The 19,478-nt window shown below is 42.2% G+C and overlaps 2 protein-coding genes across 2 annotated transcripts in view; both read right to left on the reverse strand.

Moving 5' to 3' along the window:
• LOC125896780 (E3 ubiquitin-protein ligase TRIM9) overlaps nucleotides 1-4,059 on the reverse strand; it is a 73,301-nt gene extending 69,242 nt beyond the window's left edge. The window contains exon 1 of the mRNA XM_049589649.1: nucleotides 3,205-4,059. Coding sequence (XP_049445606.1) covers nucleotides 3,205-4,008 — 804 coding nt within the window. The 5' untranslated portion in view covers nucleotides 4,009-4,059. The remainder of the gene's footprint in view (nucleotides 1-3,204) is intronic.
• A 7,998-nt stretch (nucleotides 4,060-12,057) lies between these two features.
• exoc8 (exocyst complex component 8) lies at nucleotides 12,058-19,159 on the reverse strand. The gene is made up of 4 exons (XM_049589650.1): nucleotides 17,908-19,159; nucleotides 15,660-15,913; nucleotides 15,294-15,542; nucleotides 12,058-13,631 (listed from the first exon to the last, which is right to left on the reverse strand). Exons 1-4 carry the CDS (start codon nucleotides 19,055-19,057, stop codon nucleotides 13,224-13,226), a joined length of 2,061 nt encoding a protein of 686 aa, XP_049445607.1. The 5' UTR covers nucleotides 19,058-19,159; the 3' UTR covers nucleotides 12,058-13,223.
• Between the last annotated feature and the right edge of the window lie 319 nt (nucleotides 19,160-19,478).

A 19,478-nucleotide genomic window follows, 5' to 3' on the forward strand; every position in this document is an offset into this window, starting at 1 on the left:
GATTTTCACGGTCCATTTATGGGACAGGGTGATAGAGGAAAAGATGGAGGAAGGGCGGGGGGAGGAGGGGGTAAACGAAGAGGGGGAGGAGGGAGTAAATAAGAGACAGCAATGGAGAGGTAAAAGGAGGCCGACGTATGGAAATGGTGAATGATGAGCAAAGCCCAGAGAAGAAGGCGAAAGGGGCTGAGGCGTGTGACAGATAAATCACTGGAGGCTTCCAATCACACAGGAAACAAGAGCCACAGACAGAGATTGGTCCCAGTGACCCACTTAGCAGGAGACAGACAAAAAATGGCTTTTAATTTACAGTTATGAAGTCTGGCTGTGATGATCATGATGATAATGGCCTTATGAAATGCTGTATTAAACACAGGAAGTAGTCTGATTAACGAATGGGCTTGTATAAAATCAACACTGCTCCTGCAGCCTCGTCAGTACCAGTTATTTTGATTTTACTTTAAACCCTTTTAACTACTGCCCCTGGGGCCACCATGATCTCACAATTAATATGGTAATGATATTGTTAAATAACTAATAAAATGCTACACATATCACCCCTTGTTCAATCAAACCTGGGGTTTCAATTTGTCAGCTTTTAAATTTTAGCGTCAGATCATACCGTAACCTGAGAGGACTGAACTTGAGCTGACCCCAAGCCTGGGGCGGACTTTTAGATTAATGAAAGAGTCATTAAAAAATGAATTAATTCATAAATCACTTTAATCATCCTTAAATTAAACAGGCGGGGGATTTTTGGCAGGCAGAGAGGGGGAGTCGAGGAGGGATGAGGTTGGATGGCAAAACACGGAGCTATCAGCCAAATTTTGTTCCAGTGAACTAAACAATGACTGAATGATTTGTGTGTGTCACAAATGTTATTAGGCATGGGATGATGTGAAAATGCTATGTCACACGATTATCCTGGCCAAAATTACTGCAATTCACAATATTATCCCCATAATCATCAAAATGTGTTAAAAACTGGCTCTAAAACATTTTGTTCAGAAACAACAACTTGTGCAACAGATTACTGCATCATAGATAGGACGCACTGTTTTTAGTGAACGTTCTTTCCAATGAAAAAACAATCAATGTTGAAAAGGCAGGCTCTTGAACTATTGTAATGGCACTGTAGCTTTTAATATGGAATATGTCTTTGCCGAGTCTCTTGTTTGTTGGTTGCCCATCAGTCTCTTTAGGTGCTGCTGGACCTGATTTTCACGACAATCCCAATAAACTTAACAATCAACTTTTTCTGCAGCCCAGTCGCCAGAAAAAATGTTGGGATTGAACATTTCTGCATTTCATAGATATCAATAATATGTGACGTAATTTAGAGGCTGACTGTCATTAGGAGATGTTGGTGGATGGCATGACACCTAGGCAATACGCCTGCCATGCTGCAGACCATTGTTCAAGACCAACAAAACTGACTGTGCTTTAGTGACTTGTCTATGTTTTTACAGTTACTTTTAGACCCCAAATGTGGGTGCTCTTTAGCAAACCATCAGCGGGGATAGTGGCACTAATGTAGTTGTTTTTTATGAAGACATTGGTGCATTTCCAGCCAGGATTGTGCCCCCGAACTGTGTATTTTAAGCCAAAATACAATCTTTTTCTGTTTTTGTGCCTAAACCTAACCACACATGAAACACAGCACCATTGAAACGTTAAGTTTCAACATATCTGCAACATAATAACGTACAAATGTCACTGGCAGAAATGTAAAATGCCGGCATTTTTTCTGATGATTGGATTGTGTTTTTATTGCGATCCGAGATAAACTGTCCGATCCTTAAATGTAACTACGCTTCAAATATTACTTTTGTTGCTTAAACCCAACCATGTGTGTTTGTTGTTGAAGGAAAAAAAATGTCAATTGGCAGTCTTGTACCAACACAGAGACTGTGTGTAAACATTAAATTTCCTGTGAAAACAAAAGTGTATCTTGAACAAAGACAATGCATGTAACAGACAGAACTTGACACGACGTCACAGAACGTCAACAACCAACATACCCAGAGTACCTTGCACATCGTATCTGGATGGGGAAAGTCCATGACCAAACATCAATATGTGATGAATGTGTTGGTTAAAAAGAAGGTCCAAGTTTTGATCATCTATACATAGAGTACATGTGATTCTCCACATATGAAATATCTTTCTGAAAAGCAACCACAGCGATGAAGTGGTGGAGCAAAAAGTACAATAGTTTCCTCTGTAATGTAGTGGATTTAAAAAATAAAATAATATAAAATAGGAATACTCAAGCAAGGTACAAGTACCTCAAAACTGTACTTAAATAGAGTACTTGAATAAATCTACTTGGTTCCTTAATATGAATATAAATCCTTTAAACAAGGTATTTTCAAGCCATATTCCTTCAAACTTGAATAAAATTCTAGTTGAGATTTCTCTTCCTGTCCTGATCCTGCCTCAGGAACTACACCAAACTCATCTTCCCACGCTACAGTCACTACTGACATCACACACACACACATACACGCACGCAGTGAGCCACCAATGCATGAAATAGCAACACAACACAGTATGACCTAATCAAGGGATGTTGCACGCAAACAGCGGGGGTTTTACGCCTACAGTCATTATTTTATTATGTGTGAATGCTGATGAATCAGTCAGGATTCTCTGAGTTGCATTTCGCCCCGCAGTAAACTCAGCACAGGACTGCAAGGGTGTTTTTCATTTTCTTTGAATAACATTTCAACCTCAGACTGCAGCATCCTCTCCCTTTACTGTGAATTTATGTACAACATGACCAAACAGATATGAATGCATTTTCAGGATACACTGTATTATTATGATGACATAACAAGTTTGAAATGAAGACAATGATTGATACGAACTGTTCAACACCAGTGAGGACACATCAGGTAATTATCAGTGTGTGGGTGTGTATTAGAACACACACAAATGTTCCTAATGTTCCTGACAGTGTGTGTGTGTGTGTGTGTGTGTGTATGTGTGTGTGTGTGTGTGTGTGTGAGAGAGAGAGAGAGAGAGAGAGAGAGAGAGAGAGAGAGAGAGAGAGACTGTATGCAATAATGTGTGTGAGCCATTCAGCCTTGGGATGTGATTTAAGACTAACTGTTAATGCTGCTAATTATGGCTTTTAAAGGCATTTAGGCCTGTTAGGTTCAGTGTGTGTGTGTGTGTGTGTGTGTGTGTGTGTTCACTCACTTTGTGTTGTTTCCACATCATAGCCAGCGTCTTAACGTCGTGTTTGGCGTGTTTTCCCTCCTCCAGACACTTCATACACACCGGGATCTTGCAGCTGTAGCAGTACATGCTGAAGTTTTCCGCCTCATGATCCACGCAGGTCGCCGGTTTCCGCGCGGTGGCAGGCGGCTGCTGAGCGCCGCCGCCTCCGCTTGCCGCGCCGCCTCCCGCCGCTTGGTTCGGCGGCGGCACCAGGCGGTGCTTGGCGAGCGGACCGCGGGACGGGTGGCACCTCTGCTGGCAGGCGTTACAGTAGTACACGTCGCACTGCTCACACATCACCGCCGCGTCCACCGGGTTGCGGTCGCACAGTTGGCACTTCACCGCGGAAGAAGAAGAGGCGGCGGACGCGCGGCGGTTCTGCTGGTACCGCGTCACGATGGCCTCCAGCAGCCGGTTCCGGGGGAAACCCCGGAGCCCCCGCTCGTCCAGGGAGACGCTCCGGTGGCACAGCGGGCAGGTGAGGGAGCAGTGTCGCGGGTGGGTGGCCGGCGGAAACACCCGCACCCCGTTTGGACTCTTGAGCTGGCACGGTGTGTAGGAGCCGTACCCGCTGTCCGTCTCGCTGTACAGGCTCATCTTGTCCATGTCCAGGTAGTCGTAGTCAGAGCTGCCAGAGGCTCGGCTCTGCACCGGGGTCTCTCCGTCCGGGGTCTGGACGGTGATGTTCCGAGCACAGGCCAGGCAGACATTGTGGGAGCACGGCAGCAGGATGGGGTCCTTGAAGAGGGAACCGCAAACGGGGCATTTTAACTCTTCCTCCATCGCTCCCGTCTGTTTCTGTGGACCGGGGGGAAGAAGCAGCTTCAATGAAAACACTCCAGCACCGACTGACACGGACAGCTCCCTAAGCCGCTCTGCGCACGCGCACAGGGGGGGGCGGGGACTGTGGCTGGAGCTGATTGATCGAGTTAATTTAAAGGCTCTGGAACACCACAGAGCTTCTGTTCTCATGAAGTGTGATTAATGTAGTATATTGTTCTGTCTGTTTATTATAATTATCATGTTATAGTTTGGTATTTTATTTTTGTATTATTATTACAAACTGTCTGATTTATGTGCCTCATTGCAGTCCTCAGATTTTTTGAATCGTGGTTTAAGCATACTCTTTTTTGAACACTTTGATTTGAAAAGTGCTTATGAAGTCCATTATCCTCCTGAGACCTGAACTTTTGTTTGATTGATATTTTTAATTTCCCCCAGCTATTTGGGATCATTCAGTAATTTATTTCCAGTAACCACATATCCTGTTTGGGGTCGCAGGGGGGCTGGAGCCTATCCCAGCTGACACTGGGCGAGAGGCAGGGTACACCCTGGACAGGTCACCAGACTATCACAGGGCTGACACATACACAGACAACCATTCACACTCACATTCATACCTACGGACAATTTAGAGTCACCAATTAACCTGCATGTCTTTGGACTGTGGGAGGAAGCTGGAGTACCCAGAGAAAACCCACACTGACACAGGGAAGAACATGCAAACTCTGCACAGAAGGGCTCCCTCCTGTTTCACCAGGAACCCTCTTGCTGTGAGGTGACAGTGCAAACCACCACACCATTGTGCTGCCCCTGACCGATGCATCATATTTTACAAATTGATTTTAAGAAATTATTTGCAAAGTAACCAGTCATTATAGTCAGATAAATGCAAAGGAGTAAATGTAACCCTAAATAAGGTGGAGTGTAAGTATGAAGTAGTATAAAATTGAAATCTAGTAAAGAACAAGATCCTCAAAATAGACTTTGGTGCAGTACTTGTACTTTTCCACCACTGCAAGTCTGTTAACAAAGCCTGGTCTGTGTATTTTTAACTACCGTATGGCTCTTCTTGTCAGCAATTCAACAATAAAAAAGGAAAAACATGCCTTTAATTCCTGTTAGTTAAAGAAAAGTGTTTAATCCTTATCCATCCTGAAGGCAGGGAGCAGAGACGCCATGACTGTCAATCATTCTGTGAACAGTAACTGTGGTCATGATGATTAATGATGATCATTTATGGTGACTGCCTGATGCTCTGCATTTGTTCTGCCTGTCAGCTGGAGACAGATGATCATAGCGGTAAAACTAGAATGTTAAGACCCTCGATCCCTCCAGAAAGGACAGGTGCTCAGAATGGATGAGGATTTTGTAGTCAGTTCGATCCGGTAACCTTTGTGTTGTGTGACATTAGCTTTCTGTGTTAGCTCAATGTTTAATTGACCAGACAGCGGCCCCTCAGGGTGCAGCATTAATCCCACCCACTGGGACAACTCTTCCATTTATTAGCCCTGCTTGCATCCCATTACCTGGGATTTACAGACCTGCTCTGTGGTGAGAAGAGTGTGAACACCTACTTTGAAATGGATATGTGCACACATGCATGCCATTACTTTCATTGCCTTATTTAACCTTGAAAGACTATCTAAGGCTCTTCTACAAGAGAGAACTAAGTTTCCTCTTGTTTCAGTCATTTTGAGGACATGTACTCATAAAATTTTAAAGGCAGAGCTGCAAATGACTGTAAGACAGCTCAGTGTGATAGCTAGGGATGAAATCTCCAGTTAAATTGTCACTTTGACAGTAATGCAAAAGTCTAAATGGCTTTTGAAAGGGTAGCAATCATTGTAAGATGCTCCTAAAGAAAATCCAAGCACCCAACAGCACAATCCCCTAAAAATATAGACAAAGTAGAGTTATTTGGAGTTATTTTTATGGTTATTGGAGTAAAAGTACAATAGATGAATGACGACAGATGTCACAATAGATGTCATTTAGAACTGAAGAAGCTTCTTGGATGAGAGGTGAAACGTCCTCAAGAAACGCAAGCAAGTCCAGTTGCCTGCGATATAGCACTTACGATAACAATAGATGAATACTTCTGGATTAATGACCTATGGTGGAGTAGACGCCGAAAGTACCATAAAATGGAAGTACTCAAGTAAGGTAAGCAGGCTACCTCAAAAATGTTCTCAATGAACTTTACAGCATTTGACTATATATGTTTGGTTACTTTCCACTTGTCGCCTCACAGCAAGAGGGTTGCCGATTCGAATCCAGGGTGGGGGGGTTCAAACCCCAGGGTAGGGGAGCCCTACTGTGCAGAGTTTGCATGTTCTCCCTGTGTCAGCGTGGGTTTTCTCTGGGTACTCCGGCTTCCTCCCACAATCCAAAGACATGCAGGTTAATTGGTGACTCTAAATTGTCCGTAGGTGTGAATGTGAGTGTGAATGGTTGTCTGTCTCTAGGTGACCTGCTCAGGGTGTACCCTGCAACCCCCAACACGATAAGCGGTTACAGGAAATGAATGAAAAATGAACTTTCCACCAATACTGATAAGTATAGGTTGCCTATAAAAGTAACCAGTGGTTAAATAGTGAGGTAAAAACTACTTTGCAATTTCACATAATGCACTATTTCATATTCCCAGCACAATTTCACACAGGTGATAAGCTGGGCACACACCTGTTCTCCTCAACATGCTGTTTATGTACTGCTTAGTTCCCCATCTGTATGCACTGTCACTTTGGGTAGCTCTGTTTGCCCATTTTTAAGGCGTTGTCCTGCTGCTTTCATGTTTATTAATCCTCTCAGAAAGATGCTTGAGGTCCTGCAAGCCAATTCTTGACCAGTTGCCTTCACCTCTGAATGAAACACAGGGAAAGCGAGAAAAAAAAACTCCCTCTTCTAGTTTAGTTTATTATGATCCCTGTTAGCTACTGCTTTGCGACAGCACAGACAATTATTAATTACATGCATGAGGTTCATAACAGTGCATCAATCATTTTATATAGGTTACCTTTTCTTGTAGTCTCATTTGGAAAACATGAAAATATGATTAGCATACTAACAGAAAACCATCACTAATTAAATGCGCCTGCACCGCAAACAAAGACAGAGCCTTCACATCCTGAGACACATGACACAGTCAAACTTACCTTTGATATTAATTAATGAGGCTTTGACAACTATACTTTTGTCTGTTTTATGGATAACCTAAGTCTTTGTCAAAAGGTGCTGCTTCAATAGAATTTTAAATCTAACTTTATTGTTTTCCTGTGTGATATGTCGAGGCATTGAATTCCATTCATGCATACTGTGCATTACTGTACGTTTCATTGCGTTTGTTCTCACTGATGGTGATATAAAGTTTCCTCTTGTGGAGTAGTCATGTCCATCTGAACTAAAAAGACACAGGGGTGTTCAGTCTCAAGTTTTTCCTTCAAAGACTTTAAAATCTGTGTGTTCATGGAGAGCTGAGTTTGCCTCATTGATTTTATCTGCTTCTTGCTATTTTCTTCTACTGCTCACCATGGCTGCCAATTACGAAACAGCCAATCAGATAGCAGCTGGTTGGGCACTTGACATTGTGCAGCCTCTGGAGCCGTTTAAAACACCATTTAATACAACTTCCTCAAACTTAGCAGTGATAAAACTGAGGTTCTCCTTGTGGGCACTAAATCTACTTTGGCTAAACCGCACAGTTTCGCTTTAACAGTTGACAACTCCAAAGTTCGTCCATTACCTCAGGTTAAGAGTCTGGGTGTCATCCTGGACAGTACACTGTCCTTTGAGGCCAACATCAACAATGTTATTGGGACTGCATACTTTCATTTACGAAATATGAATCGTCCTCGCAGATCACTTACACCTCAGAGTGCTGCTATCCTCGTTCATTCTGTGGTTACATTTCGCATTGATTATTGTTATTCTGTCCTCTTTGGTCTCCCTCTCAAGTGTCTTCATAAACTCCAGTTGGTCCAGAATTCAACTGCCTGTATCATTACTAGAGTAACTTACTAGAGTTTATGAATTTCTAAGTTACTTAGTACCACTGCAGTCACTTTTTTAGGCTACAAATTGTCATTTTACTTCACCCATTGTCATGGGTGAAGTACTCGTTTAACTAATTTTTATACTAATTTAGGTTGTAAATATCCCCCAAGGATTAATCTTACTATATGATGACGAAAACTGTCTGTGTGTGTGTCTGTGTGTCTGTTCCACGTTTTTTTCTCCTCACTGACTTGGTCAATCCATGTGAAATTTGGCACAGTGGTAGAGGGTCATGGGAGGATGCGAATGAAGCAATATTGCATCAATTGGCCAAAGGGGGGCGCTATAGCAACCAATTGAAATTGCAGACTTTGAATGGGCGTATCTCATGCCCCCTATGTCGTAGAGACATGAAACTTTGCACAGGGATACCTCTCCTCATGAGGAACAAATTTGCCTCAAGAACCCATAACTTCCGGTGATATAGATTTTCCGCCATTTTGAATTTTTTGAAAAATGCTTAAAATCGATCTCTTCCCAGGAAGTTTGACCAATCTGCATGAAACTCAGTGAACATAATCTAGGAACCGATATCTAAAGTTTCCTCTTGGCAAAAGTTGGAAAACTTACTAAAACTGAGCTTCTATAAGGCAATGAATATTGTAGAGGGCGTGGCTCATCACATAAAGGTGTATAACATCTCAAGGGTTTCACCGATCACCACGCAACTTTGTAGGCATATGACCACACATAATCTGAGGGGACCCCTCCATTATTGACCCCATCAAACAAAATGGGGGCGCTAGAGAGCTAATTTCTTATCTTGGCCTAACCGCCATATCAATTTTTACTAAACTTGGTAGATATGTAGAACAGGATGCCTCAAGGTGACTGGAGAAATTTAACTCTGATTGGCAACTGGGTGGCGCTATAACAACAGAAAAATGCTTAAAAATGGCTAAAATGCAACCCATCACTGTGGCTCTCCCTGTGGCCCAATGTTGGGGTTTTTTTCTAATTTTTGGTATGACTAAGTCATGGTATGGTATGCTATACATAATCATGCAAACTGTCAGTGTGTCATTCTGTCAGTCAGTCAGTCATTCTACCAGTGTGCCCCGCTTTTAAGTCCATACAACATATAAACACTTTAACTATCTGCCTTTCAGCGTGCTACCTCAACTACTAATATACAGTTTTAGCCCACTAACTATCCCACTATTGGCAATGGTACTACTGTACTTTCAATAAAGCAATCGTACTATCAAATTCACAAAAACTCTGTCTGAATACATTGCTCTTCTTAATGAGTTCAGTTGACTATTTAATCTGCAATTTCCTCTGACCTGTATCCCAAACACATACAATGTGAAACTGTACGTGGGCAACTGTGCACTCAATGGGTATGGACTAGTAAAGTGTTATTTTATCTTATCTTAGCCTATAATAATTCATCATAATTTGTTTGTTGATGAGATTTTTTGTCATTAATTTGAATCTGATCCACAAAGTTACCAGTAACTAAACCTATTAAATAAATGTAGTGGAGTAATAAGTACAGTATTTGAGCACATGTACTTAGTTACTTTCCACCACTGTTAGAACTACAACTATTGAAATGTCACTATAGTATAAGCAGAGGACAATAACTGAGTGAGTTTCCCACTCATGGAAGCATTAACTGGAGTGCAAATGTGTCACCTTTCTCCACAAACAGTATATCTATCATTCCCAAAGGGGAAATAAAGGGACTGGGACACACTGATCAACACTTCATCACTGTGTCTTCATCTGAGTCAAAGATGAATCACTCTATTCAACTAGAAGAATGAGCCCCTGACAGCTTCTATCAAGCATCTCCCAAATATAGAAGAACACTGGGGGCTGGAAATTAGACGTTTTTATTCTGTGGTTAAAGAGGAACTGGGTGAAGATACTGAGATAAAGTATTCGAGTACAGCTCCTTCACTACAGTCTTTGCCGCTGATGTATCAGAACCACCACCCATTCATCACATGAAATAATTCCTGTGTATTCCTTGAGAGTGTTGATTGAATGAATTCCTCTGGAATAATCCCACCAGCCTGACGATTCTTCTCCGAGGATAAGCTGATAGCTTCACCCAAGGCTTTCCTGGAGCCCTCGATCACATCAGTGATTATAATGAGATGAACTGTGAAGCAGAGAGAACAATCATGTATTGAATCATGAACGCAGTCTAAAAATATCTGCGTCTGCCAGCGTAGCATGCCGGGCCTGCCACTGCTGGGAAATGTTTTACACACAGAGATGAGCTATTGTTTTCATGTTGCAATAACACAAGCCAAATTGGTTAAGCTGGGTTTTACCGCAGGAGCAACTACAGGGCAGACGTGTCACATGATTGGATTTAGAATTTTATAACAGAACAGGATGCTGAATGAGCAGATTTTTTTATTCCAGACATAAATTATAAAGCGGGTGTTAGCAAAAATATGGATTTTAGGATGTTTCCCAAGAAATAATGTAACACGAAAACTGATCAACAATATGTATAAAGAATTACTAAGATTACATAACTTCTTTTCAGTGAAAAGATCATGAAGGTTTTTCTTGACATATACAAACATTTGAGCTTTGTGACATGGTGCGTTATCCTGCTGGAAGTAGCCATCAGAAGATGGGTACACTGTGGTCATAAAGGGATGGACACGGTCAGCAACGATACTCAGGTAGGCTGTGGTGTTTGAACCATGCTCAGTTGGTACTAAGGGGCCCAAAGTGTGCCAAGAAAATATCCCCCTCACCATTACACCACCACCAGCAGCCTGAACCGTTGATACAAGGCAGGATGGATCCATGCTTTCATGTTGTTTACACCAAATTCTGACCCTACCATCTGAATGTGGCAGCAGAAATCCAGACTCATCAGACCAGGCAACGTTTTTCCAATCTTCTATTGTCCAGTTTTGGTGAGCCTGTGTGAAGTGTAGCCTCAGTTTCCTGGTGTTAGCTGACAGGAGTGGCACCTGGTGTGGTCTTCTGCTGCTGTAGCCCATCTGCTTCAAGGTTTGATTGACGTGTTGTTGTCCTTCCTTCCTTGTTGTCTTCTGCAGACCTTGGTTGTAACGAGTTGTTATTTGAATTACTGTTGCCTTTCTATCATCTTGAACCAGTCTGGCCATTCTCCTCTGACCTCTGGCATCAACAAGGCATTGTCACCCAGAGAACTGCTGCTCACTGGATGTTTTCTCTTTGTCGGACCATCCTCTGTAAACCTTAGAGATGTTTGTGAGTGAAAATCCCAGTAGATCAGCAGCTTCTGAAACACTCAGACCAGCCCGTCTGGCACCAACAACCATGCCACGTTCGAAGTCCCTTAAATCACCTTTCTTCCTCATTCTGATGCTCAGTTTGACCTTCAGCAGGTCGTCTTAAGCATGTCTACATGCCTAAATGCTTTGAGTTGCTGCAAAATGATTAGCTGATTACCCATTTGTGTTAACAAGCAATTGAACACGTGTACCTAATAAAGTCGGTGAGTGTACATATCTTAAATCAACCCCCATGTTCAAAAATTTCCTGATTGTGAGCTGCCACAAGAGGGCAATATAGTCATGAAGCAAGGATCAAGAAATAGACTGTATTTATATGTCTGATCTGTCTGATCTTTATTTTGCACAGTCTAAGAAACATGCTCTTCCTGTCCTGTGATGTGCAGGTGCAGCAGACGCCTCAGACTTTCTTTGTATCCATTAAATATTTGATGATTTAAGTTTAAAGCTTCCTTGCTGATCTTCAAGCTGGGTTTGGTTTGTCCAGTTAAATTAACACACATGATGATTGTTACATAATAACTTAAGGATTAGAAAGTTCTCTACAACCTTGTTTTTTCATTCATCAGTGCCATGTCATTGGTTCAAAATATGACATGTTTACTTGTCATAGCCGGGAAAGCACAGGTGGAACTAATAACATCAACTGCTTGAACCCCTTCAATAACTGTATCATCAGCGTCTTTAATGTCATTAGTTCCACCTGTGAGTTGCCTGCAATGACAAGTCAGAATGCCTGCTGTAAAATGGTCCATGAATTTTAATTCATTCGGGAATGATAAAGAAAAAAAGTGCTATGGTGCACATTGGAAAGATACATTGTGCAAAATAGACTTCTGTCAGGGAAGAAAAGGAAAAAGTGGTGATCCTTTCAAGCAGAAATCAGTCAAGCTCAAAGGATGAAGATGTGCATCTTGCTCTGGAGTTCACCGTCAGTACAACGGGAGAGCCTACTTTCTGTTTGAGCGAGGTTCAACGTGCATTTTAATAGAAACATCAGAATGTCTGTTATTGTTGTTGTGAGTTTCAAGCAAGTTCAGGAGCTACAGATCTTTTATTCAGGAAGTTCACTCATTCTTTTATACGGCAGGAAAACAGGCACCAAACTCCTCAGCAAAGGCTGCTTTGTTGTTCAGTGTGACTTGTATCTTTCTAGGAATACAAAAACATAGCATACACTTGTTCATGAAGATGTTTATTAAATGTGACGTGACTATTACAACAGTGAAGATTTACAGTGCAGTTTCTTTTCAGTCATCCCTTTTAATCAGTCCTAGTTTGCTCGGATACTATTTAGTGTCTAGTAAAGGTCCCGGAAGGTCAAAATCAGAGCATGGGGAGTTTAAGCATGAACACATATTCCATTAAGATCAGATTTTCGCCTGTGTCTGTCATCACAAAACTGCACATAACCAGTTTGATCAGAGAATGAACACACATTTATCTGCTGTTTTTCTGCAGTGTGTCCTGTGGAGCCACGTATTCATTGCGCAATCACACACATTTAAGAAACAGTGGAGTTGTTAGTCATCGTCACACCCTGACATGAAAACACACAGTTCATTGTGCCTAATTTTGTGGTAAACTCAACTGCTGATGAGGGTTTTCCACTCACAAATGGGAGATTTCAAATAGTTCATTGCTCAAAAACGAATATAGGATGCAGCAAATATGGATTTTTTTTTAATTGCGATGCTAATAACAGATAATTTTCCATCAATATTAGCCGTTATCAATAAGCATTTTTTGTGAGAGTCAATAAAAATTCAGGAGCGAAGTAGCTTCTCACACATCTGCTGTTCCTTTACCTGTCATTTCTTGCAATTTCAAAACAGCCAACATCTGGCAGTTATTTCTAAAATGAGTCAGTAAAACAGCATTCAAGTGTTTTTATTGGTTATCGCAGTCTCAGACTACAGATGTAGTGCTCTCCGGATTGATCCGAACCGGCCTGGTGCTCTTCCTCAGGTCCTGTAGCTGTTTGGCCGGCTTGCCCACGCCCTCCTCGAACCTCCGTTCCACCACGGGCAGCACGGTGTCGTGGAGAAAGCTGGCGTTCTGCACGATGAAGGCCTTCTTCTCGGGGTCCTGCTCGCAGCGCAGGCTGTAGTCCACGTGCTGCACGGCCACCAGGATGATCTCCCTCAGGCTCTCCAGCAGCACCATGTGCAGCTCGGGGAAGTAGAGCTTCAGGCCTTCCTCCAGGAAGCTCATCATCTGCTTGGTGAAGGCCACGATGGTGTAGCTCAGGTTCACCCAGCAGTCATCGCCCGTGTACTGCTCGAAGCTGCCCATGCCACAGCTGCGCATCTCGTCCTGCGGAGGGCAAGATTAAAATGGTAATCTTCTAACAGTGACTTAACATATGGTTTTATTCATGGGAGATTAAACACTTGTTGTCATTAACACCAAACATCTGGTCGGTCTTTCCTGGGGGAAATCTGCTGCTGCACAGACACAGGTAGAAATCACCACCTACAGAAGTTTACATAAGTAAACTGTACTGCAACAAAGATCTTTAGTTCACATTTTTTCATCTAATAAATCATAATTTAGTTTTTAAATGGTAGATGATGTGAAAAATGCTCACGTTTTCTCTGACCAACAGTCAAAAACCCAAAGATATTTAGTTTGCTGTCATATAAAACACTTAAAAGTAGAAAATCCTGACACTGGAGGAGCTGGAAATTTTCTCTCAATCAGCTTAACATTTAAAAGTCTAGTGCAGCCTTACTGAAATAACAGGTGGCCCACCGACCAATGTCTAATTCACAGTGAAAAGAAACTCTGAGACTGAGATTTATTTCTGCTGTAAAGTTGGGCATTTTAACATGGGGGTCTATGGGGAACGAGCCAGCCTCTAGTGGCCATTCAAGGAACTGCAGTTTTTAGCACTCCTAGTTGGCTTCATTTTCCAGCTCCAGAGGTTGCCACTTGGTATGGAATGAGGAGATTGGAGCAGTCAGCGCCATTGCTGTGCCTAAAAAAAAAAAAGAGCTGCAGGCTGATGTTCATCACACAGACCAAAGCAGACTCTTGGAGACACACGGAAATTATGAATTGGCCCTTAGGGGTGGCGGGAGGCCCATCAGCCATTTTCTAATTCACAGTGAAAAGGAAATCGGATCCACAATGGGAACTGTTTTGTATTTTGAGTGTAAAAATGATGCCAAAGTGCCTAAAAAGCATCGAAATACAGTTTGCTTACATTTTAAAAAACGTGCCAGGGGAGGACTCGCCCCCAGACCTCTTGACAGAGGTCCAGGCTAAGCCCCCGATGTCCTACAATCCTAGAAACACACCTGTGTACACCTGACCTGTGCATGGCTGCTGCTACTGGTTTTGCTTCTTCGTAAAGACGAGTGAGGACAGAAAACGTAGAAAGGTTGAAAGCAAGCAGTACATTCATTCTGATTAATATCATTAATATTTGTTTATAAACTGGCCCTGGGCCTCCTGTCATTTTGGAAAAGTGGCCCCTGGGCAAAGCAAGTACGGTTTCACTGGTCTAGTGTGCGATTTAGTGGCATCTAGTGGTGAGGTTAAGAGTGCAACCAACTGAAACTTGTGAAAAATGCAAAAATGTGAATGGCCCTTTTAAGAGTCAGTGTTTGGTTTGTCCATTCAGGGCTACAGTAGAACAACATGGCATACTCCGTGGAAAAGGACCTACCTCGTACGTAGACATAAACAGCTCATTCTAAGGTAACAAAAACATGATTCTAATTTTCAGGTGATTATAAACCAATGAAAACATAGTCGTGAATATTATGTTCTATTTCTGCCTATAGATGCCCTTACATCCCACATGGTGGACCTTTAAGCAATTCATTTCTTCAGCTCTAAATTTTATCCACAGAAAACTGAAGAAAAACAAAGTCCCAGTACTAGAAACGCTGACATTAAATCAGCACAGAGGACCAACAGACAACACAAAAGAAGATGAGACAAAACATGAACAACACCATAGAAATCCACCTTGAGTTTAGCCAGAGCCTCGGGGGTCATGAGGTTCATCCTCCTCCACATCTCCTCAGAGTTTCGGTGCTTGGTGGCTTCGATGATAATGTCCTTGTAGCTCTGCAGGGCCGCCTTGATGTCTTTGACCAGCAGGGACTGCAGGGTGAAGGTCAGGTCCAGGCCAATCTCAGTCAGCTGCTGGCAGTGCTCCTTCGCCACTTTGACGCACTCTGCTGCTGTCGACAGACTCTCTTTACTGTCAAACACCTGATGAAGACAAAAACCCTCAATTTGTTAAGATATTTTTTGCAGTTTCACGAGAATTATTACGCTTTTACAGGCCTTCAAAGAATTCTACCTGTTACTGTCCCATCCTCGACCTACCTGCTTGCTGAAGGCGTCCACAAACATCCTCATGGCCGATTTGGACCAGACCACGAAGGCGGAGTAGCAGCCCGTGTTCCCTGCAAAGTCCATCTCAAACTCCTTGGCTGTCTCCAGCAGGCTGGTGAAGAAGATGTTGCAGAGTTTGTGGATGTAGAGCAGTGTGGCTCCTTCTATGCGCAGCTGCCGTATGGCCGTGTGGACGGCAGCGGCACGGTTCTTCAGAAACAGCTCGCAGGCCTTGGTGGACTGACCTGCAACACAGACAAAGAACTATTCACATATTTGATGTGATACTGTGAGACGGGGCAGGTTTCTCATAGCACGGATTTTAACATGTTCTAACCACATACTATACATATGGGGGTTAAAGCTGATTCCATCATGTTTTTGACTAAAAAGTTTTGTTAATTTTGAATGTTTGCAGTAAATACATTTTCTAAAAGGGATTTTGTTTTCTCCACTACAGGACATTGAATACCTGGCAGCGTTGAGAAGGCTTTGGAAAACATAATTTAGGAAGATACATTGTCAGCATTGTCTTGGACTTTTGATGGCATATTTATTTTTCATTATGATGTAATGTTTATTTGTGTGGACCTGAGGAAGAGTAGCTGCTACTAGTAGTGGCTAATGGGGATCCAAATGAATAAATAAACAAATAAATTGTCAATATGAGTGAGTGGTGTCTATTCTTATCTCTTCAAGAATGCTTTTTTTGGCAATCTGTGCTTGTCTCGGTTGAAATACTGCTATGCCAATATAAAATTTCTATTGTGTGACTATTTGTCCCTATGTTGTTTCGTTTTGTCTGCTGTTTTTATTTGTTTGTTTGTTTCTGGGGGTTTTTATGATGATGGAGTGGTGATGTTCGTTTGTGTATTGGTTGTGTTGTATGTAATCACCACCTGCATACCCTGAGCTCCACCTCTAAAAACAGTGAAAAAATAAATATAAGAAAAGAAGATAATGAATAATTAGTAATAATATAGAAAAAGAAAAGTGGATGAAAAGGAAAAGAAAAACGAGAGAAAAATGTGGTTGGGTTAATGAAAAAAAAAAGAAAGTCAATATGTTTTTAAGTTGTAGTCTGAAATATCACAGATTTACTCGCGTGTTTTGAAACTTGAACTATAATGTATTTGATTAACCTGGTCCAAATAATCTATTACCTTCAAACAAAAAAAATCTATCTCCTCTACAAGCTGCACCGAGAGTATTGTCTGCACCAAACCTTAATATATAAACACAAATATATATTGTTATAATTGACAAAAAAAACAATCAGGACCTAATAAGTAGTAGCTGGTCTGCCTAAACTCTGACTGAGTGAACTCAAATTAAAATGATGACTTAATTAATGAATAGACTTTTGCAGTAGTAAACTAAATATGTTTGGGTTTTGGACTGTTAGGTAGACAAAACAAGGAATGTGAAGACATAACCTTCAATGTGGGAAATAGAAACGGACATTTTTCAATAGTTTCCTGTATCTAACAGACCAAACAACTATATTATATTATATTAAAAAATGATTGCTAGATGTAACCCTTATATACACTACATATTCGTGATACACTCTACACTCTAACAGCCTCCAAAATCTGCAAAACAAATCTTAATACTTGTTTGCATACTTGCTCTAAGCATTTAAAATAGATTTTAATACATGCAAATTTGCTGCAAATAATATGGGATGTTCCTTTAACCAGTAAAACACTGTGGCAGAATTAAGCAGCTTGTAAAGTTGATAGGCCTGTCACAGTAATTACCTTATTAACCGATCAAGGTTATGTCCAGATATAATATTATATTGCCAGTTGTGTTTACATGCGTGTTTGATACATAAGAATGTCACCAAAATTTGCACCAACGTGACCCCAAAAGAAATACAAGGGCTTTTAACGACCATGATAAGGCTTGGATGCAGCGCCTAAGTGTGTTTTCACAGTGTCTTAGCCGAACGCACAGAAAAAACCTATGCTGAGACACGTTTTGCTGTAATTTCTGGTAGAATTAAAAAAATCACTGCTCTTTAAAATGGTGAATTTGCATTATTATGCTATTACATTATCTTATAAGTGGCATAAATGGTCTTAAAATGACAATAATTTTGTTTATTGCAATTATTTCTGGGACAATATATTGTCCAACAAAAGTAGAATATATTTAATGCAAAAGTGGAGGTGTGTATCTGCAGAGAAGCAAAGTTGACTTTGTGCTGATGTGTGAGGTGTTGTTAATTAACCTAGTCTGATCAGCTGGGACACAGCCCTCCTGGTCGCTTTAGGTCCACCACGAAGTGACCGATCTGGAGACAGCTCGAACACCAGAACCTCTGTCAGCTGCCGAACACGCTCATCCACCTTCAGCCTCAGCTCTTTGACCCTCTGGTTGACCGGCTGGTCTTTGAGATACTCGTTGAGCTTGTCCAGCAGGTCCACGGCGCCCTCGAAGTCTCTCTGGGCGATGCAGACGTCCAGATCCTCCGGCAGCTCCTGGATCCACTCGAGGCTGAGGTCCACACTCTCTTCAGCATCTACTGGCTCGTCATCGTCCACGTCGAAAGGATTGGTGGACACCTCTGCCCTCACAGGAGACGTGGGGACCTCCTCCTCTTTCTTGTGCCTGTCCTTGGTGGCTTTGTTCTTCTTGGTTTCGTCCAGGATCTCCAGCCACTCCTTCTTGATTTTGCTGTTCTCCGCCTGGAAGATGCGACTGTCTGGGAACATGAGGATCTTGAACATGTCCTTCATGGGAGGGTTGTCCTTCACGTTGACCACAGCGAAGCTCTCCAGGTCGTACAGGGCATTGTATTTGTACTTCACGGTTCCTCTGCGGTTTGGCAGCCAGGTGGCGATTAAAAGGCAGTCGTTCATGAGGAAAGCGTGCACCTTCTGGATGGGGGACATGTTGTCGACATCAAACTCCACAAGGTCACCATTATAGACTAGGTGCCTCCCTGGGGTGTCCATGATGTTTTTACCCCCTTCTACTTTCTCCAGCAGTGAGGTCAGCGTCCTCTGCTTCAGCTCCTCTGTCTCCTTGGGGAAAGCAGCCTGCATCTCCTTGGAGGTCTCATCCTTGTCTGTGGACAGCAGGGCCTGAGTGATGCTCTCCATGATGCTCTTCTGCTCCGTCAGGATGTGACTCAGCTGATACATCTCGCTCTCCAGGTAGGAGATCTCTTTGGCCGTTTCGATGAACTGTCTGTAGTTCTTGTAGACATTTTTCTTCAGGTTTTGAGCCGTTTCGTCGGCCAAGTTCTGGATTTTTTGACGATGCTCCTGCAGGTCTCTGTCGCCATCGGACTGCTGTGACAGCTGCTTGACGTAATTTTGCGGGTCGAAATTAGGCGACTCAAGCAGCTTACGTAGTCGGTTCCCCGTTTCCGACATCTTAAGTCGTCTGTAAGTTTATTTATTTAGACAAAATGTTGACGAATTAGTGATAAATGGAGACAGAGGGACACTACATCCGTTCATATCCGCTTGCAACCCAAACAGGAAGTTGGAATCTGGTTGACACCCTGTAACGTCACGGGATTCGGGGGGGAAAAAGATGGCCAACAAATCCTATCAAAACAAATATTTTAAAATGATTTCGAGTAGTTTATAGAAGTCAAAACCCCTCTTTAAAGAAATTATTTTAAATATAAACGACATATAAGCCTTATTTTGTTGCTAAGTGCGTTTGTTTTAATCACAAAACTGCAACACAAAAATCGCGAGTGCATTTTAGACTGGCCAACTGCTTGAAATAAAGAAGACAACACTTCCCATAAGTCTTTGCAACCGTTTGAAAGACGCGAACGATTCG

The sequence above is a fragment of the Epinephelus fuscoguttatus genome, linkage group LG11 (assembly GCF_011397635.1).
Source record: "Epinephelus fuscoguttatus linkage group LG11, E.fuscoguttatus.final_Chr_v1".
NCBI lineage: Eukaryota > Metazoa > Chordata > Actinopteri > Perciformes > Serranidae > Epinephelus > Epinephelus fuscoguttatus.